Below are 27,048 nucleotides of genomic sequence, written 5' to 3'. Positions count from 1 at the left end.
TGCATTAGACTGACCGTGATCATGACTATGCTGTACATGTGTAGACTGTAGAAAATGAGCTTATGCCTGTGTGAGTGTTGGTCTGAAGGGCTAACATGCCCTGATGAAAAAAATGTAATAAAATAGATAAAATCTATCCTAATTTCAGTTGTATAGTCCATTCCAATTCCACTGCATATATAAACAAATAGCATATGAGGCCATATCTCCTCTACTGCCACAGTAGGTAGACATTTTATTAGCATCGGTGGTGGAAGTATGTGAAGGTTATTGCCTTTTGCTTACAACATTTTGACTGACGTGACTTTTATTGTTTTAGCAGTGGGCCATATTGATTACAATGTACAGTGACAGCCTGCAGGAGAGAAACACTGGCAGGAGGGAATGAGGGAGGGGTTATAAACGCAGAAGAGAAGAGACGTGACACTGTGGTTTTCGTACCCCGGTCGTGGAGTTGAGCTCAGCCAGGATGAAGAAGACGTACTCTTGTCCTGGCTCAAGCGCTCGGTTCTCAAAGCCTCCGTAGTCTAGCTGGTCCCCCAGGGTGAAAAAGGCTGGTAAGGTGGCAGGTGTGAAACGGGCTGTGATGTAAGCCCGACGTAGGTCCACCTGCTTCTGCTGCCGAGAATCCTTCTGCCTTTGACTGATATCTTTTAACAGCTGAGGGATAGAGAGTGAGAAAAAAATAAAGAAAGTGACAGGAAAGACACAGACACAAAAAATACGACATTCCAATTTCTGTGACTAATGTTTAAACACTGATATTGAATTAAAAAGGGTAAGCATCGCCAGGAGTTTTTAGCAGTGAGATTATGTTTGTGTTTATAGGTCCTTCCCTCCTTCCAGGCACAGACATCAGTGGGTGCTGGTGCCTTTGTTGTTTTTCTCACCTCCTCTAGGTCCATTTCATCTGGGCTCTTGAGGTGTCTGATGACACCTCGGGCTCTCCTCAGCGGAACCACAACAACATAAACATTCCTGTGAGGGCACAAGAGGACAAACAAGATTAGGCTGTAGAGAACATGTCTTGACCTATTTCTAAACGGTCTCTGTCAACTTTCTTCACCAAAAACTATCTCAGAAATCTTGTCAGTCAAGTGCTGTTATCATCATCAGGCCTTTGAAATTCCAATCATCTAAAATAAAAATGGCAAGTTCTTCCAAGGCAACGTGCATAAAACCACGACAACCCATACACACAGACTGTCTTCCTCCTTTCTTACTTGATAGGGGTGCGAGTCTCCAGTGACGGCAGGATTATGGTGATTGTTGTCTCCGTGTCACGGGTGTGGTCAATCTCAGGGCGGCGGATGGTGATTGGCGGTGAGGTCTTTGCGGTGATTCGGTGGCGAAGGCCTCCCATGTTGCCCTCAGGAGCAGTGATCATGAAGTCATAGTTGGTGTCGGGTTGAAGGTTTGGTATGACCGCCTTTCTCAGACGAGCATCCACCTCCAACTTTTGCTGGTTATATTCCACCTGGAGGAAAACAATGGTTAGTCCAGTATTAGTATAAGTATTCACATTAGTATTAGTATTAACATTAGTATTAGTATAAGTATCCACATTAGTATTAGCATGAGTATAAGTATTCGCATTAGTATTAGTATTAGCATTAGTATTAGTATAAGTATCCACATTAGTATTAGCATGAGTTTAAGTATTCGCATTAGTATTAGTATTAGTATTAGTATAAGTATTCACATTAGTATTAGTATTAACATCAATATCTGTATAAGTATTAGCATTATTATTGGTATAAGTATTCACATTAGTATTAGTATTAGCATTAGTATTAGTATAAGTAATAGTATTAGTATTGTATAAGTATTAGCATTAGCATTAGTATTAGCATTAGTATTAACATTAGTATTAGTATAAGTATTAGCATTAGTATTGTATTAGCATTAGTATTAGCATGGTCATGATTTAGTAAAAGGCCAATGTGCTCATTTAGAGACAGTTCAGTACCTAACCCCTGTAACACCTCTCTCGGATATGATCTATCGAGTAAATTAACACAATCGTCATTCATCATCAGTGATTTGCCACACATAAGTTTGAGTTGTAGAACTGGATAATATTAATAACACACTCTGGAAACAGAGCTGTGCAATCTGACAATATATCATTACGTGATGAATGAAAAAAATAGTTGATTATTATCACTTACTTTATTGTGTTGCAAATCTCAGTCTAGACAGTAATGCTGTATTTTCATGATATGAACTATGCTTTGTGTTCCTCTGACACATTCATGTTACACTGATATATTTTAGATTTTCTTATGATGAGCTATATTTTGCCTTCTATGATTCCATATTCATTTTTAGGTTTGTTTATGTTACAATTCAAGCGTTGTATGGTTAAACAGTACTATATTATATTCTATTATAATTAATATACATATTATATTTGTACTGTTTTTTTAACCATGTTCACATTTCAAGCCTATATTTACTTTGTTTTAATCTATGGTTGAAAAGTGTTTTCATATTTAAATTTTAGGGTTCTGTGGTTAATTGAAAATATTCACCTTCATATTTGGTACATTTGCACATATCTCTATGTAGAAATAAAGTACACATCCAAGAAATTATAAGTAAAGAGCATCTGATAAAACTACCGTAGGGAAGTACACGTATAATTCAAGTTAAGAGATGTGTTTAATTAAAACAACTTCTGGTCATATTAGATAAATATCATCTGTAAACTGTTACAACACCACCTTTTTTATAATATCAAATTTCAGCTAACGGGTACATGCGCTAGACGATACACAGACATACAGTAAAGCGATAGGAGTTGCTGCTCTCCGGAAACTCCCAGGTCAGAAGAACGCTTGTCTTTGTGGCCAAATTGACTGAAAAATTCCTTGGCACATCTGAAAGGGGCAAACACAGAAAGAAGCAAAATCACTTCAGATGAAGCATTTGATTTGAATGGGCAGGTCCGTCTGATTTTCAACTGCAACCCTGGAGAAACAGAGGACATGTCAGTCAGATCAGCAACTGGGAGACAAAAACATGATGGTTAGGACGATGGGCAGGTGATGAGGAAAGTGGATGGCAAGAGTCATCAGTACAAATAACAGACAGACCAGCTGCATGAATGTGACATGCCACATTCTCAGAGTGTAAGGTAGTGTTTGTTAGACTCAGAATTCAGCATGTCAGCAAAGGCTTTGGAAAAGGTGGCCGTGGAGGTCTATCAGATAAAAAATGCTTACCTGCAGATACAGCACCAGATGCGATTTTTACTCTAAGTCAGACTCAATACTTACCTTCTGCATTAGATACTGTATGTCCCAGCCCTGTATTGACTTTTACCTGAGGGTTTGTGATAAGCTGTGCTCTTGAAGCAAACATCCATTAACATTCTGCCTGCTTCCATTGGTGGTGAAGGGAAGGTGATGAAGGTAAGTGAGTGGAGGAGATTGAGGGGAGTAGTTGCGTTCCCTTGGACTTTGCAGTTCTCAGCCTCAATGAGGTGCACAGGCTGACCTGAAAGAACTGGCCCAGACTGCAGTTAGTGGTTTGCAGTGAAATCCATAGAAGGGTAACGGAGATGTGAACTTGAACCAGTGCTTAGAAGGTATAGGGTGTTCCAGAGACGTAAAGCCAGCCCTACCTGTTTCAAAGGCCAGGGTTCTGCACACCAGAGGTGGGCTGAAGGGACCTGGCCCTGCCTTGTTGTGGGCTCTGAGCTGCACTTCGTAGGCTGTGCTGTAATTCAGACCCAAGATGGTGTAGCTGGACTCACTTGATGGGAGTGTGATCAGACGTGGGGAAGCTGGCATGGATGAGGGACCAGGGACAGCAGAGGGTTTGGGGCCCACAGCCTCCCTATAAGCAATAGTGTATTCTGTGATGACACCATTGCTGTCCTCTGGGGCAGGGGGCAGCCAGGAGAGATGGAGGGAACAGCAAGTGGCATTAACAAAGTCAGATATTTTAGGATGTCCTGAGGGTGGAAGCATTGGAACTGTTATTTCCTGCTGCACAACTGCTCCGTAGCCTGCTCGGCTCTTTGCAGAGAGGACAAAGACATAAGATGAGCCTGGGGAAAGGTTTCTGACAGTGAAGTTTTTCTCCCGATGTGTGAAATCTACTGTGGTGTTTAAAGAGGTATTCTTCAGGCTGAACTGCAGGCGGTAGCCCAGGATTTCCACTGGGAGCCCCTGGCTATCAGAGCCTGACTCAGAGCACTCCAGTGGAGGAGCCCACCGCACAACCACTGATGGACCGGATCCTGTGCGCACCCAAAGGGAGGGGGGACCAGGCACTGTAAACGACAGCACAGGCAGCAGAAAATCAATCTTAATATAAATATATAACAACACATATCATGTAAATCTTGTGGAAGAATTAGAATCGATTTGATTCCATATTTACTGCTGGCTCCTGGTGCATCTTACTGTGTGATCAATTCCTGAATATGTTTGTTACTAAATCCAGTGCACTGTACTAGATAGTTGGCATATGCTCACCGATCCCAGAGGTCTGCACCAGCTTGGCTTTGCTGTGTGCTCCATCCCCTTTAGTGGTGTATGCTGCCACTGAGACAGAGTATAAGGTCTCTGCTTTAAGGCCCCCCAAAATCATCTCCTGTGGGGGAATAAAATGCATAAAAATATGATCAAATGCCACATACCTAATTTCTCTCCAATTTAAACTGCTTGAGTGTTTCTGCTTACCATTGTATACCACTAATAACACAAACTCGCTTTAAAATACTGTCAAAAATCGGCTTATTAAATCTGTGGTAAAACTTAACACAGGTTTCATAAGCCTCTTTGTGTGTTCCAATTGTATTAATAGCTCTAACATAATAATAGTGAGTTCATTTATAAAAGCAGAGAATGGGTAGTCTGCACTCACATAGTGAGCGGAGTCATCCTCCTCCATCTTATTCCACAGACAGGACACACCCCGCAGGCAGCAGAGACAGATGAGAGAAAGAGTGAGTCAAAGCACCAAAGCAGGAAAGAACGATGGCTGATGATTAAATAAACATTAAACATTATTTAAGTATTCAGTTGGGATGTCACCTGAGACTCATCCAATAAAAGGTCTTTAATTCGGGGAAGGTTTCGTGATTCACCATCGGCACGACTGAAATGAACTTGGTAGCCACGGATCTGGCCCTGTTGCAACCGTGGCAACACAGACCGCCAGGTGATGTGGAGCGCTGAGGAGTTAAGAGGCTGGACATCAACCTGACGAGGGGCTGCACCAGGAACTAAGCACACGCACACAAACACACATGCACTAATGCAGGAGTAATTAAGTGACCAACTGTGTAGCCAGTAAATAATCAACTAAACAATCAATACTGTTTAGGTCTGATCTATGGCTCTCACTCTCGCTCTTACCATCCTCATCAGTTCTGCACAGCACAGCTGGGCTGCTGGGTCCAGTTCCCTCTGCAGTGGAGGCTGCCATGGTGATGTTGTACCAACTCCATTTCTCCAGCCCCTCTACCACTGTCTCCCCCTGCTGGGGCGGGATAGTAAGCCCCTTCACCTCCTGGCCCTGACCTCCGCCTTGTGCCCCAGATACTCTCTGGTAGCTCAGTTCATAACCTGCCAATTTTCCATTCTGGCCCTCCATTGGAGGCGGCTTCCAACTTACTCTCAGCGAGGTGGAGCTGGCACTCTCACAGGAGACACCCTCGGGTGCAGCTGAGGGCTCTGATTGGACAAGGGGCAAGGGAGGCAATTGGCAAAGAGTTTAGGAGTGACCCAAGAGAACGGGGCAGAAAAAGCAAGAGAGGGGGAAATACAAGCAGAAGGATAGGAGTGAGGATAAAAAAGGAAACAATAAGAAACTAAGGTGAACTGAACTGAAAGAAATAACACCAGGACAAAAAGAAAAAACGGGACCGACCACATAATGGTAATGCGTAATGTAGGCATAGAGTCTAATGAAATAAACCAGACAGGAGTATTGACCTAGAAAGTAGAAAACTCAATTATGTCCTGGACACTTATGCATTTGATAAAAAAGATCATATTTTATCTAATGATTACACCATAAGGATTCAGATTTATGAATGAGAACAGATAGAGTTGTTCTGAGTAGAGTAGGGATGCACAGCTCACTGCACAGGAATACCACCAAATATATACATTTCACAACGCTACCCTGTACAGCAGCATAATCCTTGAGTTTTCAGGATAATAGAGTGGTCGGAGACACTCCACTCCTGACTAGGGGAAGGTCTTGGGCTTCAAGGAGGAAAGAAAACAAACTAAAACAGATCTCACACAACGCCGATAGGATTTTAGATGCAGTTAAAAAAGCCCCAGGAGAGAAAGGCACTCAGATGGATATTGAAAGTCAGGCTACAATGATGAATTGTAGACAAGAATTGAATCAGGAGTAGTTCTAGTCAGGCTGCCATATTTACTGGAGCAAACATAGATACAGAAAACAGACTGAAAATCACACAACTTCATCGGCACAGATTTCTGACTCCATGTTATCACTCACGCCGTATAATTTACCTTGAGTAACACACCCATCATGGTAAGCATGGATTCGGCATCTAAGCTGTGTGTGTGAACTCAGGAGTGTATAGCATGTGTGTATGTGTAGGAGTGTAATAGTCATAGCTGACAGGTTCAAGTATCTATCCACTCAGCCGTACCGCCACTGTTCTGTTGGCCTCGGGGGACAATCTAGATGTGCACCAAAGCTTGGCGATAACAAAGCGCACATAACCTCCCTGGGAAATGAATTCTGCTGCATGAAATAGTCTGCTTATCTAGCACCTTCCCTTCCCGTCCCTTCTGTAAACTACTCTGGTGTACCACCTTGGTCTCAATTTCATTTTGGAGGTAAAGAAGACCTCCGAAGAGCACATTCTGTACTCAGTTCTACAAATAATCTGACTGTAAATTCACAGGATGAAATCATGTATCTAAAGTGTGATTGGAAATACTTACCTCTGAAGCGATTCACCACCATAGACTGGAAAAATGGGGGCTTTTTATTTTTACTTGACTATTTTGTGAATCCTTTTCCTTGCACCTTTTTCTCTGTTATCACTGCATCTATAAGCAGGCACAAAATACCATGATGTGTCATTACAAAGTAGAAATTATTTGACACTTTTGGCTCTCAATGATTGTGCAGGAAATGAGAGAAAATGATACAAGGTTTAGAATTCGACTTCATCACAGATAAAGTACAGACTGGCCAGTACTCACCTGTCAACACAGCGGACCAACCACAATCCTTTAAAACTCCTCACCCCTGGCTGCTAGCCAATAAATGGCAAACAGTTTCGCCCCTTTCAAAGATATTAGACACTGATAAAGTGGAAAAAGTGAAAGGAGAGCGAAGAAAAGGAAAAGTGAAACATTAATCGGTACTCCATCTCCATCTGTCATGATGTTTTGGCTGTGTAAAAAACACGTGAAAGGCTGAATAGAGCAAGAAAGGCACAGTCAAACATAGATGGATGGATGGGAGGGGGTTTGGACAGATGGGTTGATAAACAAGATAGATGGAGAGATGTGAAGATGATTCCCAGGTTTTACCAGGTCAGGAGCTGAGGATAATGTACAAAGAGCTGTGTGTGTTTGGAGGACAAAATGTTTGCATAAGATCTGCATAGAGACTGACACGTACCACAGTGGAAATCTGCTGAAAATGAGTGTGTGTGTGTGTGTGTCTGGAGGGGGAAAAAGTAAACCCAGTCAAACTGAGACGTACTGGCTTGCGACGTTCTCTGCACAAGTTCGTTAGTGAAAGCACCGAGGCCTTTGTTTGAGGTGGCAGCCAGGGAGAAGGAGTAGTCAGTATCCGCCTGTAGACCCACCACTGTGTAAGAATTCCTTGGCCCGAAGGTCAGCTTCTCCTGTGAGAGCAGTAGAGAAGAGCAGAGGACAGAACGAGAGGTGGGGTGAGGACAGAGAAACAGAAGGCTTAAAGGAGAGTTGAAGAGCACAAAGAGATAAGACAGTCACCACGCGAGACAGCGGTGCTGGACGCTGGCATTAATCTTTTAAACTTCTTCTTTTATCTGTCCTCTTATTCCTTTGCCTTGTTAAGAAATGTCTCCAGACAGAGATAATAAAAAGTGAAGTTACAAGTCTTACCACGCTACCAAATTTGACAGGTTTGTAGAGGAGCTCATAGTTGACGATGCTCTCCTTGGTGTACGCGGGTTCCCAGATCAGTTCGATGCTGGTGTCTGTCACCTTACCGACCCTAAACTTCCCTGGTTGGCCTGGAACTGAAAGGAAAAGACACAAACAATTTTCTCCAAATGAGAAAAATACATATGAATGCCAAGGCCTTTATTTTATAATGTTTTATTTAACAGGCCATTTGCATTTTGTTGTTTTATTGCATTTTCTATTCCATTGTAAAAAACCTCCCTTTGTCTGTAGGGACAACTTTTTAGCAACCTACATATATATAAAAAGCTATTAAATTGTCATTAAAGCTGTGATTATAATGGTTAATTATTAAACACATGGTATGCAGTTTCTTAAGTGTTAATGTTTGGTTCACATTACATTCAGTGACACACATTTATTTCATTCTACTGAAGCAGCCACAAATGATGTTAAACGTTAACATTAGCAAAGAGCATATGATGCTATTGACAGGCGACCAAATGAAATGGACTGTAACATTGAATAACATGAAAGGTTTCTTCAGATTTTGACATGTCTCAAAATATTTGGTATGGCAGAAATGCACATGTAAACAAAACAATATATGTCTTGTCATTTTTAGATGTGGGACTGTAGGTTTTTTTTAATCCCTGCTCTTACTGCTCTAAAATATGTACATTTCTGTGAGGAAAAAAGGCCTGTCAGGTAATTCCTTAGACCCAGAGGATCTCAAATGCGAGGATGGCTCCTGTATGATGTCCTTATGCTGCCAGGAGACACAGTTTGTCACTGTCAATTAAATTTGATCAAACAACCACCACATTTTACATATGAAGTACTGTACATTTCGTATATTTTTATGTTTCAATATTTTCTATTCTTTATAAAATTGCCCCTTATGCTGAAAGATGTCAGGCTTGTGCTAAATGTGAATTAAAGCACAAATCCTTCCACTGACTTGTGACTAATCATCTATTGCTACTTTCTTTCATATAAAACCTTCAGCTGCTGTCACAGTGACAAGTAGCAGAGAGGAACGACAGACACTTTTAGCTGTTAAACCCTGTTGCCTCCTCATATGTCTGCACAATTCAGTCCAAACAGGTAGAATTTATTCATTTTATGAGATTCATATTGTTACTGACAGGTCCAGCTTATAAGCATTTCACAGTGGATTGCTTCACAAACTTCCCATAAGTCACTCAAATGAGATACTTAGCTGTTTGTGTACAAGCACACATAAGCAATTGCTCATTTGTGCTCTGCTGCACATGCACATCTGCATAAAACAAACCACCACTCACTTAGATACGAATCCACCCACTTACATATGAATAAACAAACACCACTATTTAGCATAGATCTACAGTGTTGGGGAAGAACAGAATATACATTTAGAATAGAAACTGTAAGTAAGTGTATTTAAGACAAACTAAAAATAGTCTTAAAATCAATATATTACTTAGATGGTTTACTTTTTAAAGTCATAATTTGTTCTGAAATGTTAAAGAAGTCACTAATAAAATACATAATCTGCACCTTTTTCACATAATACCCATAGTTAACCCGTAAAGACCCAAAAGCCAAAAGCTACTGATCTAAACTGTTTCATACCTGTTGTTCCACTAATCCTATCAATCCATGTAAATAATTGGTGTAAAATACAGTTTGTCATCTTTTCATGGTCATCAGATATGACCCATTTGGACGTTTGAGGCTCCGTAGTTACCATGGAAACACTGTCATCTTCTACAACATTGATTCACTGGTAAAACCCATGGAGTTGGATCAATGACGGTGGATGGACACACTTGGTTTATGTTCAGTTAATGATATATATCATTGAAAAGGTCAGTTTTTCTTCAGTTTTTTCTATTTTGATATGATAACCCTCACCTTTAATCTGAGCTTTTATAAACATCTACATGATCAGTAAACTAAATATAAGAAAATACTTGATTTTCACTAAAAATTCACAAAATACAATTTATTATAAAAAATGGTGATAAATTACATAAGAAAGGTTAAATAGAGAGAAAAAAATAATTTGGGAACTACCTCAAAAGTCACACTGGGTCTTTATGGGTTAAACAGTAAATTTACATTAGTGTTATTTAAATGTGTAACTTTTTCACCTATTTCATGCTATGTAAAAACTACTGGTTCTCTACATGAAAACAAAATGTTTTCTGATGGAACTGTAAATTCACAGTTTTACTCTCATCTTTTGTGGGTGGTTTTCATTCTGACTTGATGTTATAAAAAATAAAAGGTCAAGAAAAAGGTCTTTATCCTTTTCTCCAGACTTCTGTATTTCCTTATACTTCTCCACAGTGAGTTTTGACGTACATTCAGAATGACTCATGGGTTCAATTCACTTTATGTAGAGCACAGTGGGTATACCTCCTTCATTACTGCTCTTACGTGCAATAATGAAGACAATGTTGTGGTAAACAGTAGAATAGGTTCTAAATTACATTAAAGTCCATGTATTCTGTGACCTGTAGTGAAATGCATTTTAAAACCCTCCGCAGCGTGCAGGATAAATGCACACACTTCATTCATAACAGCTTAAACACACTAAAACATACACATCAGTCATATTTGCACAAGACTAGTATAACCTGTGGACCTCAGCTGATTTGGAAATTAACCCCCCTCATCTGTATTTCCTATGATGCATTCACATGGGATAAGCGAAGTCTGTTTTTCTCAAATTTACTGACATTATTCCTCGGTTCTGACGTCAAGGGCAGGTTAAACACTCACAGATAACTGCTGAGAGACAGAAAAATATTCCTCAGCTGTCACACTGTCATCATTTCATCCTCTTTTCAGACGTGGCTCGTCTCACGGATTTAAGTTTACTCTTTCTCAGTGAATATCCATGCCATATCGCAACATGAGCCTCCTGGATTTCCACCTAAAATGCATTTAAAACCTTGATTTATCATCACCAGTGCAGCATCCATCATCCTTGACCAGGAAATAACCAGTATAATTAAAACAAGGAAACGTATCCCAGCAAATTATAAAGAAGTCTATGGACCCCTATGTTTGCCGGACTAAGGTATGTCATTTGCAGTGGAATTTTTACTTTACAAATTACAAACATGGTCGATTTGCATGGGTTTAATATAGTAGTTCCCAACCTTTTTTGGCTTGTGACCCCGTTTCAATATCACACATTTCTGGTGACCCCAGACATTCAAAACGGAGACAATTTTTTGCTAAAATTAATTTCTTTTTGATCATGTAATAGTTTGCTAAACTACGTTGCAAATAAATGTTAATTTTAGATGACATTTAGTCTATATAATGTATATTATTATGGACAGAGGCAGAAAAGCCAGGTGGAGATTACTGCACAAAGTGAGAATTTTATTTTCCTTGGTCAGGATATGCACAGTCAATCCAGCTTGTATTTACAAGGCTGCAAATTAATAAGTAATTTTTAATAATTAATTGTAATTAATTAATTAATAATAATAATTAATTAATACTGAACAAACAATAACTCAAACTATGAATTATGAAAGAGCTGCAGCTGGGACAAATCATTCAAGAAAATAACAAAAACAGATTTAAAGAATTACTGATGCAATGCTCAGTGTCTGCTAATGTTTAGTTGATTGACATTACATGTTTATAACTGTGAAATATATCTGACCATTTACAAAGTCTGTTAAAAACTACTTTTTGGGAGGTACTATTAATTAAACTAGGTCCTGTATAACATATATGTTGTTTTTGTTTTGTAATTGTGATGAATGGTTTTTAGTTGGTGTTTGTGTTTTGTTTTGTGTGTGAGTGTTTTTGGTAATTTGTGTATTGCAGTGGAAAGACAATTGTGTTGGGTGTGGACTCCAGGAAGAATAGTAATGGCCTAACCCAAAGCTAATGGAGATCCAAATAAATGAAATGAAATGAAATCTTAAACCGCCCACAATGAACATTTGTAAGATAAACAGAACCTCAGTGTTTCAGTTTCAGAGTTTGTCATGTCTTTTATGTACTGTGATTGTCTCTATTAAGTCACCATATATTTTTTATTAGTAAGGTTTGTTTTTTACTTTTATCAATTACTAGAAATTTCAGGCGACCCCATTTGAACTCCAGGCAACCATGCGGGGTCACCTGGAATTCAAATGGGGTCGCCTAAAATTAGGGTGCCGACTCCAAGGTTGAAAAAACACTTGTTTACAATCACAGACAACCTACACAATTACTACAAATTCCAGGAGGTGCACAGATAATACTAGTCCCATGCAAACAGGCCTTTAGTGACATGCACAACACTGACCTCCTGGCATGACTTTAACATGTACAGGGTCTGAGGCGGGTCCATCTCCTACAGACGTGAACGCTAAGACCTGGATAGTGTAGGTTTCTGACGCCACCAGGTTTTGGATGGTGGTGATCACGCTGTCCTGGACGTTGTGGATCTGCCACTCATTCATAGGCCGTGACGGGTCCATGGTGTAGTACACACGATAACCTTTGACCTGCGACAGGGACGCAGAGACAACAGAATGTCATTACAGAAAGAGAGAGAGAGAGAGAAAGAGAGCGCTGGATTGGACGTGGATTTCAGGGTCATCAGTGAGTGGGGTGTATTAAGTGGTTGTTCACCTAATCCCAGTGCCCCACATGCACGGTAATCCATAATACCTTTTTTCAAAGCATAACTAGTGACAGTTTATCACAGCCAAAGTCATCATCTCTTGCTGTACTTAAGTACTGGTCCTATGGATTTGTTGAATTGTTGTTTTTTGGACATTACTCGCACAAGGTGATGTCCTCACATGACGTGCTGTTGTGCATTTGACCCCGATAAACAAACCCCACCCTCATGTTATGGGCAGTAAAACTAGTTTCATATAAGCTGTGGATGTCCTCAGACTGTAGTACTTAAGATATAATCACAATACCACTTCCGCTGGGATTTCTATGTGGGTAGGTCAGAAAATATGTAATCCCACCATCTCTGCCGCCTCTCCTGTTATTAATCTTTTATATCTATAATCCCCATATGCTCTTAATTCGGCCTTGCACTTTTATGAACATACCCAACAGTCAGGTTGGCTAGAAAAGGAAACAGGTCTCAACAGGGAGCGCTCCTAACTTAGAGTGGACAGTCCAATTACCTTTTCTTTCTGTCAAGAGTGAGAAAGTAGCGAGGGAGTTACAGGAGGGAATTCTTTGACAAGACACAAATGCTGCAAAGGACATGAAATTGCACACTGGAATAATGTTCCCACTGGTGACTTTTATAAAGGCTTTAAAGTTCTAACCTCTAGTGGTTCTTGATCAGGATAAATCGCCCAATGCAATTCTAGCATATCATCAGTCTTAAACCAGTGAGGGAAAAGGGAATTTCAGATGAGATGAATACACTCTGTACGGCAGTGTTGAGAGAAACTAGTCACTGTACATGTAACAGCATTATGCAGTTAAATTAAAAAAAAAACAAAAACATGACATTGTAATCAGTTGCACTAGTAGGACTAAGTTACAACTATACACAAATCATATGAACAGAAATATTGAGACACATCATACTTGCAGCTTGTGATTGTTCCCATTCCTGCTGATATGACATATGTAAGTTGTTGACAATACTTATCGTGATACATGTCGGATCAATATTGTTTTTAAGGTTAAAGGCTGATTTTTCTTCCTGTATAAGAGCTGAAGAAACCAAACCATGATTATTTATGGTCAGAATGTGATAAATATTTCAGAAACCTAGTTGAGTTGAGCAAAAATTTAGAAAATTTACAGCTCCCTGTTAACAATGAAACACATAAATACAATGTGTCCCAATACTCTAATGCATTATTTTGGGAAAAACAATATATCGACTATAACTGAGGGTATAACACCTTAGTCATATATATTGAACACTTGCACTGGAATAAATCAGACAACTGCTTTCACTTGACTTACTATATACACTGTTGCCTCTAAAGTTGGAATAAAATATTTTTACCTGTTCTCATGAAATGGTTGTGACAATATGATTTATTCTTGACAGTTAAAGTGTAACTGGGACTCAGTATGTAATCATTGTACCTGGTCAAACATGATTACTGATGTGGATAAATAGCAATAAAAAGAGGAATGTGTCTGAAAACAAAATAATTCCAACTTTATAGACAACGCTGTATATTTCTACTTACAAGTGTGACTAATTTATAAACAATTTGCTAATCGGTTGTTTTAACTTAATTGCTATTTATTTAATTTGAGCTGAAGGGAAAAATTAAACCCTTAGGGATTAAATACATACAATTAAGATAATCTCTTGTTTTATCATCTCAGCAGTCGACAATAGTCTTGATTTCCTACAAATTCAACAACATGTTCCCTATGAAATCACTAAAATCACATAAAGTTTGGTTTAAATGTAGGTTTTAGTGCATTTCAGCTTTATTATTTCAGTAATCCAAGTGATTAAAAAGTGATTAGTTCCATTATCTTGAGTGAGTAAATGGACCTTTTTTACATTCCAAAAGGAACCTCCCAACACTGCTCCTAATACTGTATGATTATGAAATGATTTCATAGTTTAATTATGCACAAAAAAGATGAGTGTTACTTTATTACCACCAGTTTTTTCCCACCTGCCCATTGGGTTCCTCAGGTTCCTCCCAGCGGACCATCACAGTGTTCTGAGATATGATATGAGCCTGGACGTTTCGCGGAGGGCTGGCTGGGGCCTGTTCTCCAGTGCGAGCGTTCACTTGTGCAGAAGGAGGGCCCTGACCGATGCTGTTGAAGGCCGACACTCGGATTTCGTACTCGGTGTTGGGGTAGAGCCCGCCGATGCTGTAGCGGGTTGTGGTGATGCTGTCCACTGTCTCGTACTTGTTGTCTGGCCCTTTGGCTCGATACTGGATGATGTAGTAGGAGACAGGGTCAGGGTTGCCAGAGTCCCAGGTGATGGTCACGCTAGTGGCTGTGGTTTCCGTGACAACCGGAGTACCAGGTGCATTGGGTAAAGCTTAAGAGGAGAGAGAGAGAGAGAGAGAGAGAGAGAGAGGAGAAACGCAGAATTTAGATATGGAGGATACATTATTTAGAAAAGCTTTTTGCAGTAACTAATATATTAAACATTACAGTGACGTGCATTAATGCTGAATTCATGAATGAATGAATGAATGACTGCTTCAGTCATACTTTTTTTTTGGAAAGGTCTAAAACAAATAGCATATAAAAACTCAAGTGTTGCAAAATTAATTAACATGCGGTGATGGAATTTAATAAACAAATTTGAGGTCACTGCGTTTCCATTTTATGCAACTTTCTACTTTTCTGAAAGCTTTAGTTACTTTTCAGGTTACACTAACTGCTTTTTAAGCTAAAGAATCTCTTCTTCACCCTCTTCAATCAGCTAGAAAATGAAAGATGAAAATAAGACTTAGCTCATGAGAAGTGGATTTTTTTTAAATATATGGTTTTTGCCACAAACATATGATGATCTTACAGAATATGGTTCATTACTACAGATTAATCCACTCAACAGTATAAAAAGTAGTTAAAATGAGCAAAGAATTACACATGAACAGGAGTAAAATGCAGTAAAACATCATATATATCTGTAAAACATTTATAATGATCATTTCTATGTTCAATGATTATCTTTACTTCATATTTTTAGTGCATTTTACTGAGAATACATCCATACTTTTCATCATTAAGGCTCTGAATGCATGATTTTAATTTTGATTGAGTATTTGGTTGTATTAGTAAAGTAAAAATTAACTTCCACCACTGCTGACATGTAGAAAAAAAAACTGCCATATCGAAAGGACATTTCTCTCTGTAGGAGATTTTCTCTCTATACCACAGGTGTCAAACATGCGGCCCGGGGGCCAAATCCGGCCCGCCAAAGGGTCCAATCCGGCCCGCGGGATGAATTTGTGAAATGCAAAAATTACACTGAAGATATTAACAATCAATGGTGTCAAAATCATCTTAATTCAGGTTCAACATACAGACACTTACAGTCCAATTAGATTTCAAGTGGGCCAGACCAGTAAAATATTATCATTATAACCTACAAATTATGACAACCCCAAATTCTCTTTGTTTTTAGGTGTAAAAAAGTAAAATTACATGAAAATGTTTACATTGCCAAACTATACTTTTACAAAAAACGTGAATAACCTGAACAAAAATGAACAAACAGAAATGTCTTAAGAAAAGTAAATGCAATTTTATCAATATTCTGCCCATTACTAAACGTTTTGTGCAATTGTAATGCACATGTGTAAATGATAAACTGATAAACCGAGGCAAAATATTGTTAAAATTGCACTTGTTTTTCTTAAGACAATTCAAGTTGTTCATGTTATTCAGATTTTTAAGGAAGTTTGTAGATGTAAACCTGACCATAATATAATTTTAGTTTTTTCACTGTTATTATTTTACTCGTCCGGCCCATTTGAGATCAAATTGGGGTGAATGCGGCCCCTGAACTAAAATGAGTTTGACACCCCTGCTCTATACAGTTGAGGAAAAAATTATTAGACCACCAAAAGTCACCAAAAACAATGGTTATGCAATCAAGTACTAACTCCTGTGTGTATCATGTGATTAAAACAGAGAGAAAAGAAAACATGGAATGCCTAAAAGCACTGTTATTGTCAGTACAATGCCACAGCTATTGATGTAAGAACTGAAGTGATTTTGGTTATTATCAAGAAAACATGGAAAATGGCTAGATATCAGCTCTGCAATTAAACTCTTATGAGCTATTTTTGTTGTTATCATTATATTTGTCCCAAACAAATGTATCTTTAGTTGTACCAGGCATTAAACTGAACAAGAAATTGAAGAAAATAAAGGCGGTCAAATAATTTTTACTGTGACTGTATGAGCTTTAAAAGAAAAGATTTCAGATTCCATGCTTCTCTTACACTTGACTAAGACCTGAGCGGTGGCTTCAATGATACCCAGGCTGCTCATGGCCACACAGGTGTAGTTAGCAGACTCTCGGACACCGTTGAGCTCCAGCACATTTCGTCCGATGGGCATTTCATCTTCGGGGGTCAGGTCCTCGCTGCCCAGCATCCACTTGACATAGGGCATGGGCGAACCCACGGCCACGCAGGTGATGTTGACGCTCCCTCTTGGCATTATTTCATGGTTGGAGGGGAGGATGGAGAAACGAGGGGGCACACGACGCACTGGGAAAGGAGGAGAGTCAGGGGAGAGAGGAGGGGGAGTAGGGGTGAGGGGAAGGAAGGGGTGAGGGGGAGAGAAAAGTGGGGAGGGGAGTAAGGAGAAGAAAGGGGGAGAAAGAAGGAGGGGAGGAGGCAGTAAGGGGGAGAGAATCAGAGAGAAAAAGAGAGAGAGAGAGAGAGAGAGAGAGAGGCAGAAAGCAAGAGAAAGGTCAAGGAGGAAAGTGAGAGCAAGAAAGAAAAAGAGGAGGAGAGGAGAGGTAACAGGAAGGGGGAGAATGAACTTCAGGGTTTTTACAGAAAATTACAAAGGGATATTTCAAGTTTAGTCCCAATTACTTTATGGTACTGATGATTCCAACAAAAAGACACAAATCTTGTGTTGAGCTCAACCAATCAGTGAGCTGCCTCCTCAAAATAATATAGTGACAAACTCTTGAGTATCATTTCAACCAGGACATGACACCTATAGTCAGTTTCTCTTCTTACAACCATCTTTTATCATTACATCCAATTATTTCTTTTCTTTTTTTCATTTCAGCCAAATACATATATTTTTTTATATGTATTATAATTATATTTACCACTTTCTCTTAGCAACTGCTGCTCTTAACTTAAAGGACACACATTAAACTTTTACAAGAAACTTTACTTTATTGAAATTTCTGTGGCTTGAGGTGCTTCTGCAGAAGATGGGCTCTTTTTAGCGTAGAGTATGCATCATGGGGGCCGATCAATAGGCCCTGCCTGCTATTTGTGTCCCCGTGAAAAGAAAGCAAGGCAAAGTGGCAAGTTATATCCAATACTGCATCTGTCGGAGGTTGGTTGACTATATATTAGGGAGTGATGCATCGAGAGACTGAACTCATAGGTCACTTGCATGCCTGGGCGACTCAAGAGGGATAAAATGGTGGAGAAACACAAAGAAGAGAACGAAGAACTGAAGACTGAGAGGGAGACAGAGAGAAGCGAGACGAGAGCAGAGACACTGGAGAGACAGATAGAGGGACAGAAGAAGTAAAGAGAGACAGACAGAAAAAGAAAGGCAGCTCTGCTTCTCTTCAAGACAATGACAGGCAATGTAGCAAAGGACAGCCACATTGTACAACAAGATACTGTACAATACATAGGATTCATAACTAATACAGTGTGTAATCAAATGAATTGGAAATGTGGACAGGAGTGGATCGAGGGTTCTTATAGTGGCAGTTACAGAGTGATCATTGGACACATTAAGTAAAAAAACACCAAGACAGCATGAAAGAGGCAGAACGAGAAAGAACGAGTGCGAGCAAAAGAGAAGTATGTGAGGTAGTATGTGCATGTTTATAAGTTAATAAACTTATGTACATGTGTCTGTCGCTCCTACACATCAGGGTGCAGACAGAATGCAGAAGAAGAAGAGAAAAAAGGGGGAGGGAAAGGAGGGGAAAAGACAGGGAAGTGGAGATAAAAGAGAGGATTTGAAGAGGGTTTGGGGAAGGAAGGAAAAGGGGGAAGAGAAGAGGAGCGAGGAAGAAGAAAACACATGGATCTATTTAAAAACACGGCTATACCAGAGTCAGGCCCATTCAGAAAGTAGGTGCTTCAGAAGTAAGAGAGAAAAAAAGAGGCTAAAGAAGATCAGATGTTGAAGGAACAGAGAAGAGGATACCCCAGGGTCACAGGAAACAGAAATAGACAAGAAGAGAAACGGACAAACATCTCTGGATGAAAAGGAGAGAATGAAAGGGAAGACAGACAGAGAGCAGAAACATTGTCTAAAACTCAACTAAACGCAACACTAGGAAGCTCATATGGGTCAGTATTTAATAAAAACATGAGTGGGTAAACCAACATACCAATACAAGGTGAAAATCAAATCAGAAACAATGAAATTTAATTAAATAAAAAGGTACCGAAAATACGACAAAACTAATATACTGAATATTTTGTGAAAATATAAGTTTCTACAGAAGATTTGGCAATCCATCAGTAATCCTGACAGATCAAAGAAATAAAATAAAATGAAATAAAAATAAAGAAATATTTGTAAATTGGCTGCATAACCTCCACTCCTTAATGTGTAACATCATTACTTGGAATCTTCATGGGCCACATCCCCCTACTCAAAGAATCTAGAGACAATTGAATAGAAGTTAACAGTTTTTGCAAGATTTCAACAAATAAAAAAAAGTTGCCTTGTCGATATGATTTCACGAAAAACATTCAAAGCATTTGGAAAAAAAAAAAGCCCAAAGATACCCAGAATTGGATACAGAAGTCGAAGACAAGAAAGAGACAAAGAGACAAAAACAAGTAGATCTGTTAGAAACAGACATGATTAGGCAGGCATCTCCTTCTCTAAACATGCTGGAGACAGACAGACAGACAGACAGACAGACAGATGCATCCATGAAAGTTCCATGCACATGACAGACACAGCAGGTGCAATGCAGCATGACACAACACTATCAGTTTCATTTAGTCAGTTATTTTACATGTATCGATACAGCCAAAAACAAAGGAAAAGAGTCAATTAAATGCATGGATTAGTTTGGTAATACAAGCCACAACAGGATGGAGGTGAAGACTCAATGATCGGTAAGGAATTGGAAATATGACCTCAGAAGTATAAATGCAGTTTATGAATGTGGTGTCTGAAAGGGAAAAAAAATATCTCCAGACAAAAGACTGAAGAATCCATTGTTAAGAAAGTAAGAGTACTTTAAAATAAAGTGAGCTCATAGCAAGTGATAATCCTTCACATGCTCACAGAGCCTTTAGCTTTAAGTTAATCATCCTGGGTCGTATGATTCCCCTCCATTTTCTATACAGTTTGCAAGAACCAGAGCTTCAATCTTTATTAGTAGAGCTATCATTACTCCCGTTCTCCACAGGGAGTCTGGAGGCGACCGCCTGGTTGGACCTTGGCTCAGTCATAAGGATTACCGATGTATCTCAGAGCTGCTATACATGTTCAGGATCGTCCCTGAGCTGACATTTATGCAGCACCGCCCTGTCTGTCTCAAGGACACAGCTTTCATTAAGCACTGTAATAAGAGGGAATCATTAATATCTCCCTCGGTATCGAAATGTGAATGGATATGATTAATTTTAAATGTCAGTCAATAGAGGCATATTGGTACAGATAACAAAAGCTACGAAAAATGAGTCACAGTACCAACTACGTTATGGAAATATTCTGCTATACCTGTGCATCTACTTATTGTTTATTGTTCGTATGGATCAAATAATGTGATGATTTCTTGCCCTTTTAAGTTTATGCCATGAACCTGCGAAAATCAATAATGCTTTTCCTGCAAACCTGCACAGCACATACAGCATCAGAGCAGCAGGCGTGTACAAGCATGACTGGGAGATTTCCACTCAACAAGTGCAGAATTGGAGCAGATGCAATGACATGAGGACTGGGACACAATGCCGTACATGATGACACGAAACAAAAAAAAAAAAGGAGACAGTTGCGAGAAATGACGAGACAACAAGTTCAATAATATCACAATCGGAGCATATCAATAGGCGTAAACACAGAGTGTGCCATGCTCTGGTGTCAGTCAGTCAGTCAACAGACATGCAAGTGGTGCTCCTTTCTCTTTCTCTCTCACTCCTTCCATGCAAACATCGCCTCTTTTTAATCTTCCAATTCTTGGGTCTCCATGACAACAAGATCATACCATGCAGAAAACATTGATCGGGGAGTGAAGGCAATACCAAGGGTTCTGCACACAAGGCCTCACAATGCAGTCAATGCACTCTGCTGCTGCGTAGGCAGACCACTTCATTGTAGCAGCTTTACAGAAATCAACTCTTCATTTTGGAGTCGTTTGACTTCAAATCTAGTCCGGGGTCCTGTATATGTTTTTTTTTTTTTTTTGTTTCTCTCTGTTTCAATAAGTGAAGCTTTCTGAAACAAAGGAGTAACAAAAGAAAAGAAAGAGCACACCAACCTTCTCGAAGCTCTGAGGGATGGAAGGGGGTTGATGCAGAACACAATGACGTGAGGGGGAGAGAGAGAACGGGGAAACACAGAGAGAATAAAAACGGCCAGCGCAAAGCCACTCACTCCACTGCACCACACACACACACGCACGTACACACGCACACATACTTACAACCCACACACTCACACCAGCACCCACACATTGCACACACACTCCTCCGATATCCCACTTTACACAGAAACTAGAACTTATAAATCTGAACATTGGTTGTAATCTTTTAGCCGTCAGCCGGTGATACACCAGCACCCACGGGTGGCTATAAATCTAAGCATTAGAAGAAGAAATTGCATCCTGATTTATTAAATTCCAATTTCTTTCAAGTCTTTAGGCAAATCTTTGGCAAAAGTTTCTAAGTCTGCCTCTAGTACAGAAACCATTTTAGTAAGCAGATCAGAGATGTTTCCATGCAGTTAAACCAAGGTGTGGTCTCATCTATTTGGTTGAATTTATCCTCTGAGCTCACACCAAGGTTTAAGGTGGACTTATTAAAGGTGGTTGTGAAAAATACCAAACAACAGAGTCAACATGTATTTGAGACAATGAATGGGTTAGTAATACTTATTTACAGTAAGAGCACAGTAATGGAGAGAATATAGCTTCATTAAAGAGCACCCTAACAGAAGGGATTTCTGTGTTTGCGCATGTGTGTGTACGTGAACGTGTGTTTTGTGTCGAGGTCCTACCTCGTACGTATAGGTTGGCAGGGGAGGAGTAGCGTACGCCTTGAGAGTTGGTGGCCACGCACTCGTACTTTCCTTGGTCTGTTTCCTCGCTGTTCTCAATCTGCAATGCTCCTGTATGAAAGAAGAAAAGAAGCAGAGACAGAAGGGAATAAAGACTTTAAGTGGAGTTTGCAGAAAATGTCTCTTCCTCTTCTCTGTCATCCTCAGATGTCTGTCTGTTGGTCTGTCTTTTATCCAGTATATTCTGACCCTGGGGTATCCTCTCTTCTATTTCCTCAACATCCGGTAGACCCAGCTCTGTTGTTATTTTGAGACCAACCCTGTGAATGGGCTGCGTTCCATATAGTTTTAGTTGTAAGAAAATGCATTTTATTCCTGTTCCCCTGTTTCTCACCCTTCTTATTCTAAACAGTGAGCAGAGGCAACACAGTTAAAATTCAGAAATTTCTTCCAAAAGTTTTGGAAGTCAAAACCAAGTCAAAAACATAACTTTTCTAAACTTAGATGACACTAAAAGGGGCTTTGTTGTCTACTTTTACAAGCTAGTGATTCCTCTCCAACAGCAGGCTCACTGCTGCCATGAAGAACGCCAGTTTCTCTCTCAGCAGCTACAGTAACAGCTCTCCCCCACGGCAACGACCCGCCAATGCTCTTTAACTCGTCACTTGTTTCTCTTACTTCCTCAATTTTTATCCTCCTACCCTGATCCCCACTGTGATAAACAGAGTCTCCCTAAATGTGCTATAATTATACACAGCATTTGTCAGGTGTTCTTTTGCTGCTTTTGTTTCACAGGGTTCTATTCTTTTTTTTTTTTTTTTGATGGCGGCCTTTTGAATATACCAGCAGTGATTTTTTTTTTTTTTTTTTTTTTTTTGCTCTTTGAGTCTGCTCTGTCACATTCATCTCATCTGAAACTGACTTTGACATGGAGCCTGAGGAGAAGGCACAAAACCATGGATTACACTCTGCTGCATTGCACAAAGAGGAAAAAGGCACATAACGACTCAAGGCACATGCAACACACACAAGGCGCACACATGAGTGCACACACGTACACATGTTAGCTTTACACTAATATTTATCCCCTGGAGACTTACCCCTGAACTGCACCCTAAACAAACAAGTCTTCATGCTTAATATTTTGATTTACATTATGAGGGCATCCATTTTGTACCCATAGGGGAGTCGAGTCTCCACATGAGACTCTGAAAACATCTCCATAATTTACTAAAAAAAAAATTATTATGCATCTACACATGCAGCTAGGTTGAGCCTGAGCATGTTAACAAGATTATCAAAGATCCTCACACACCTCAATATTCTAAAATTGCACTATAATCAGTGATTCTTTAACCAGCTAGGGTCATTTTGGTATAATGCTTTGTCAAGGTAACTGAAGTGTTAAATGTAAAGTGTAATTTCACCCACATTACAAACATATTTTCTTACACATTTGAGCAACATTGTGCTCACTACAAGTGTATTTTAATTGGCCTTTAATTGTATTGTATTTGGACCTTGCTGTCATGAAACCTCAGCAAATAAAACCAAAAAACAACATGCTTTAAATATAGCAATATGAATATATATATAATACATTATAAATATGGCCAGACATTTTCCATACTATTTGCCTATATTTTTTTTATCTTTAATAGGGAAAAAGGAAGAAATCCATGATGTAAAAACAGAGGAAGTATCCATCTTCAATGATGGCTACTCAATAGGTTTGTACCAAGCAGGCAGAACATTTGACAATATGGAGTAAAAGCCTGACAATATTAGATAAATGATGTGATGATGAAACAATATGGTGCCACTGCATTTACTGAACCTCAGCAATTCATCTCTATTTTGCAAGACCTTACGATTTGCATGGGAATATTTGAGTAGCCACAGTTGCCAAAAACATGGTGAAAAGATTAATATTTGCCTCCTTAATGTGGTGTGGTGTCCATTAGAGTGGTAGACACACACAGTGAAAGTACAGAAATGTCACCATTAAGCCCAGTATTTGAGTTAATGTACTGACCAGTGACTTCCCACTGTGAATACATTAACACTGGGTTAATGCCTGATGGCAAAAACAGCTTTTACTTATTAAATCTTAAAAACCAAGCCTGGTAAGTGCTAAGTGGTTTTATACAGATAAGTAGACCATTTGCATGTCTGTGTTTGTTTGAATATATGGGTAAATCTCCTAATTACACAATAGACTGAAGAGGAGAGGCTCATGGAGGTTACAGTGAGCTAAGGTACATGTATGTATCGTCTGAGTGTGTTTTGGGAGCTGAGGCCCTGCAAGCTGAAGCTGTCATCCATTCGCTTCTGTCTTCTGCAGCTACATGAAAGGAAAACAGCCCCTGCCCTCGTCTTTCTCTCTTTTCCCTGCGGTACAGGGCAGAGTTGGGAGATAAACAGGAATAAATTATCAGCTCTACAAGCTGAGCTTTTCTCCATAAAGAGGTAGAAGCAGAAGGAAAAGTGAGAGAAAGACGGAGTGGAGGAGAGATGGAGCTGGACAGGTGGAGCTGTGCAAACAAGAACTCATCTGACAGCTGGAAGCAGCTCATATGGCTAACTATCAGCACGAATTTAAAATCCGCGATTGAAATCTTTTTTTATGCAAAACATGCAGTGCCATACATAAGCGAAAGACAGGTGTTCAGTATATAAGCAGACAAAAAGGTCAGCAACACATACATAAACACACAGTGTAGTGCAGAAATAACCAGTTAGTGTGGAAAAACAGGACAAAATGCTGTAAAAAGGGAAAGTGAAAGATAGCAGAGAAGTAGAGGAAGAAGGAAAGCAGTTTGTTAGTGAGTCTGGAAGCTGCTGACAGACCCAGAATGAGATGTGACTTCAGTAAATTGAGCTGCTGTGAAATCGCGGACGGTGTATTATGTCTGCTGGGCTGAGACCCAGCTGATCAGATGACAACAGATACTGCTAACCTGATAGCTCTGGCAGAACATTTAGGTCAAACAGATTACCTGGAGTCCAGCCTCCCATGGTGAGGTGGGACATTAACTTTTAACTGGGGCTGGACTTTAGCATTCAAGATGGATGGATGCTATTTTTAGCACATTAAGTTAAAAAAGTTAACTTCTCAAACAAGCTCTGAGGCTGAAGTATTTGCATATGAGCACTTCTTATATGACAGCCTTTAGTACTGACATCTACATTTTCCTGAAATGGAGGCGCAAAAATGTTATATGATGTTTTGAAGCAAATTTACTTTATATTTATCTGATTAATCTTTTAGGTAAAAAGGCCGTCTTGTAAATGTACATTAGTTAATGCTTAAATAATGTATATTTGGACAAGCTAACTGGGAAAAAAAATCACAAGCAATGCAACAATGTGATGTCAAATTTCTTAGAAAAATCATTATTCAGTAAAATAATCTCAAGATAAATTCAAAATAAGTATAATTATAAAGAATAGTTTATATTTAGGCTATCTATATTTATTCCGGAAGACCTGACACATATCTTTTCTAAAAACAACACTTGTATTTGTCTATTACAGAAAAAAATCAACAAAAACTATTGTTTCTTGCCCTCTGTCCTGATTTCTAACTGACTTTGATTAAAATCTATCCTTGCGACATTCTGCAGAGTAAAAAACAGATAAACAAAACCAAATCAAAATGTAACCTCTATGACAGAAGCAATTTTCGTTGATGTTTTTCAGTCAGTCCTGATGAAATAACTGTCAGATCCAGTTTTGAAAAGATGGATCCATAGTGGACAAAAAAAAGACAGATTTTGCAGGACTGTTCTTGGATTAAAATACCACTAGTCCACTATACAGCTGACTTGGAATTTTTCTATTTTGCTTAAAACAAAAGTGGTGTGAACTCTGACTGTCCCCTTAACTACAATGTTTGTAATCTCAGCCAAGACAGGTCCATCCATTACCCAGCAGCCAACCTTAGGGTCCATATTGCATGCCATCTGTTACAGTGTAGGTCTAGGATCTGTAAGTGCTTAGGTAAACTCTCCACATCTCAATCCCAAATGTCAGAATTAGACAGATAGCTTGTCACGGTTCTCCTCACACACATCTAAACCAGTGCAGCAGATGGCATGGAAAAGTAGATGGATGCTTTGGTTGAGATATAAAGATGTCAGGAAAAGTTCAACTCCATACTGTGCCATATGTTTCTATCCTCCAGTTAGTGATGATGATGTGTGTGTGTGTGTGTATGTCTGGAGGTTTTATGTAGGTGTGTACAAATGGCTTTCACGACAGTTGACGGCCACCTTTTGAAAAGTTCCTCGGAATAGGAAGGCACCACCAAGATGATAGATACTTATGGGCCATGAAACGGCTATGAGCCATCTTTTGTGGGATTTGAGCGAAGTCATTCTCAATATCATTTTTCATCCTAATCCATACGGACCATAAAAATGTTTCTAATACTCAACAGAGAGAAAAGAAGAGACACAGAGAAAACAATGTTTGTGGCCCAAAACAGAACCCTGGATGAGGTCCAACAGGAGCTGGCAGCCCTCCACAATATCAGAGGCATTGCTTGGAAGGTGCCCCCATTAAACAGATCTTAAAAGAGTGTTTCATCCATAACACATCTTAGTGCAATTTTCTGCCTAGCTCAGGTGTAATTGATTTCCTCCAAGTCATTTCACTGCAGTGTTTGGTTCATTATACAGTGCATTTTGTTCTTCAGCTTTGTGATGCTTTTGGTGATTTGAAATCCTATTAAACCCCGCAGTGAATCTCACTGAGCCATTTGTCTTGCTACTGTTTCACTGATGTGATATGTGGCCTTACATATTGTGCTTGTGAGTCAGCCTCGTGTCTGCAAAGGACAAAATAGGTCTCAGTGACGATCAAGTGAACCACATAATGACAGGAGAGACACACCAAACTTTTTTGAGAGAAAATTAGATAATAAATGAGTAAAAATCTGACTAGAGGACAGAAAAAAAACATTTAATGGTAACTCTTTATAATAAGTAGACACTATGAAGCATTAGTTAAGCATTAACAAATACTGAATCCATCATTTACA

The 27,048-nt window shown here is 39.4% G+C and overlaps 1 protein-coding gene across 12 annotated transcripts in view; it reads right to left on the bottom strand.

Moving 5' to 3' along the window:
- ptprsb (protein tyrosine phosphatase receptor type Sb) overlaps positions 1–27,048 on the bottom strand; it is an 81,465-nt gene that overhangs the window by 14,721 nt on the left and 39,696 nt on the right. For 4 of the 12 annotated variants that reach the window (XM_030159910.1, XM_030159912.1, XM_030159913.1 and 1 more), the window contains exons 6-22: positions 22,005–22,115; positions 18,668–18,682; positions 17,054–17,323; positions 14,756–15,135; positions 12,433–12,634; positions 8,106–8,242; positions 7,720–7,864; positions 5,373–5,690; positions 5,049–5,239; positions 4,879–4,905; positions 4,488–4,605; positions 3,629–4,282; positions 3,328–3,510; positions 2,788–2,882; positions 1,224–1,477; positions 891–978; positions 442–660 (exon numbers count right to left, since the gene is read on the bottom strand). In XM_030159910.1, coding sequence (XP_030015770.1) covers positions 442–660; positions 891–978; positions 1,224–1,477; positions 2,788–2,882; positions 3,328–3,510; positions 3,629–4,282; positions 4,488–4,605; positions 4,879–4,905; positions 5,049–5,239; positions 5,373–5,690; positions 7,720–7,864; positions 8,106–8,242; positions 12,433–12,634; positions 14,756–15,135; positions 17,054–17,323; positions 18,668–18,682; positions 22,005–22,115 — 3,407 coding nt within the window. The remainder of the gene's footprint in view (positions 1–441; positions 661–890; positions 979–1,223; positions 1,478–2,787; positions 2,883–3,327; positions 3,511–3,628; positions 4,283–4,487; positions 4,606–4,878; positions 4,906–5,048; positions 5,240–5,372; positions 5,691–7,719; positions 7,865–8,105; positions 8,243–12,432; positions 12,635–14,755; positions 15,136–17,053; positions 17,324–18,667; positions 18,683–22,004; positions 22,116–27,048) is intronic. The other 8 variants (XM_030159914.1, XM_030159915.1, XM_030159917.1 and 5 more) reach the window with 5 other exon arrangements.

Source organism: Sphaeramia orbicularis, chromosome 17, assembly GCF_902148855.1.
Source record: "Sphaeramia orbicularis chromosome 17, fSphaOr1.1, whole genome shotgun sequence".
Taxonomy (NCBI): Eukaryota; Metazoa; Chordata; class Actinopteri; order Kurtiformes; family Apogonidae; genus Sphaeramia; species Sphaeramia orbicularis.
The sequence above is the reverse complement of the archived record's forward strand: the minus strand, read 5'-3'. Positions and strand labels throughout refer to the sequence as shown.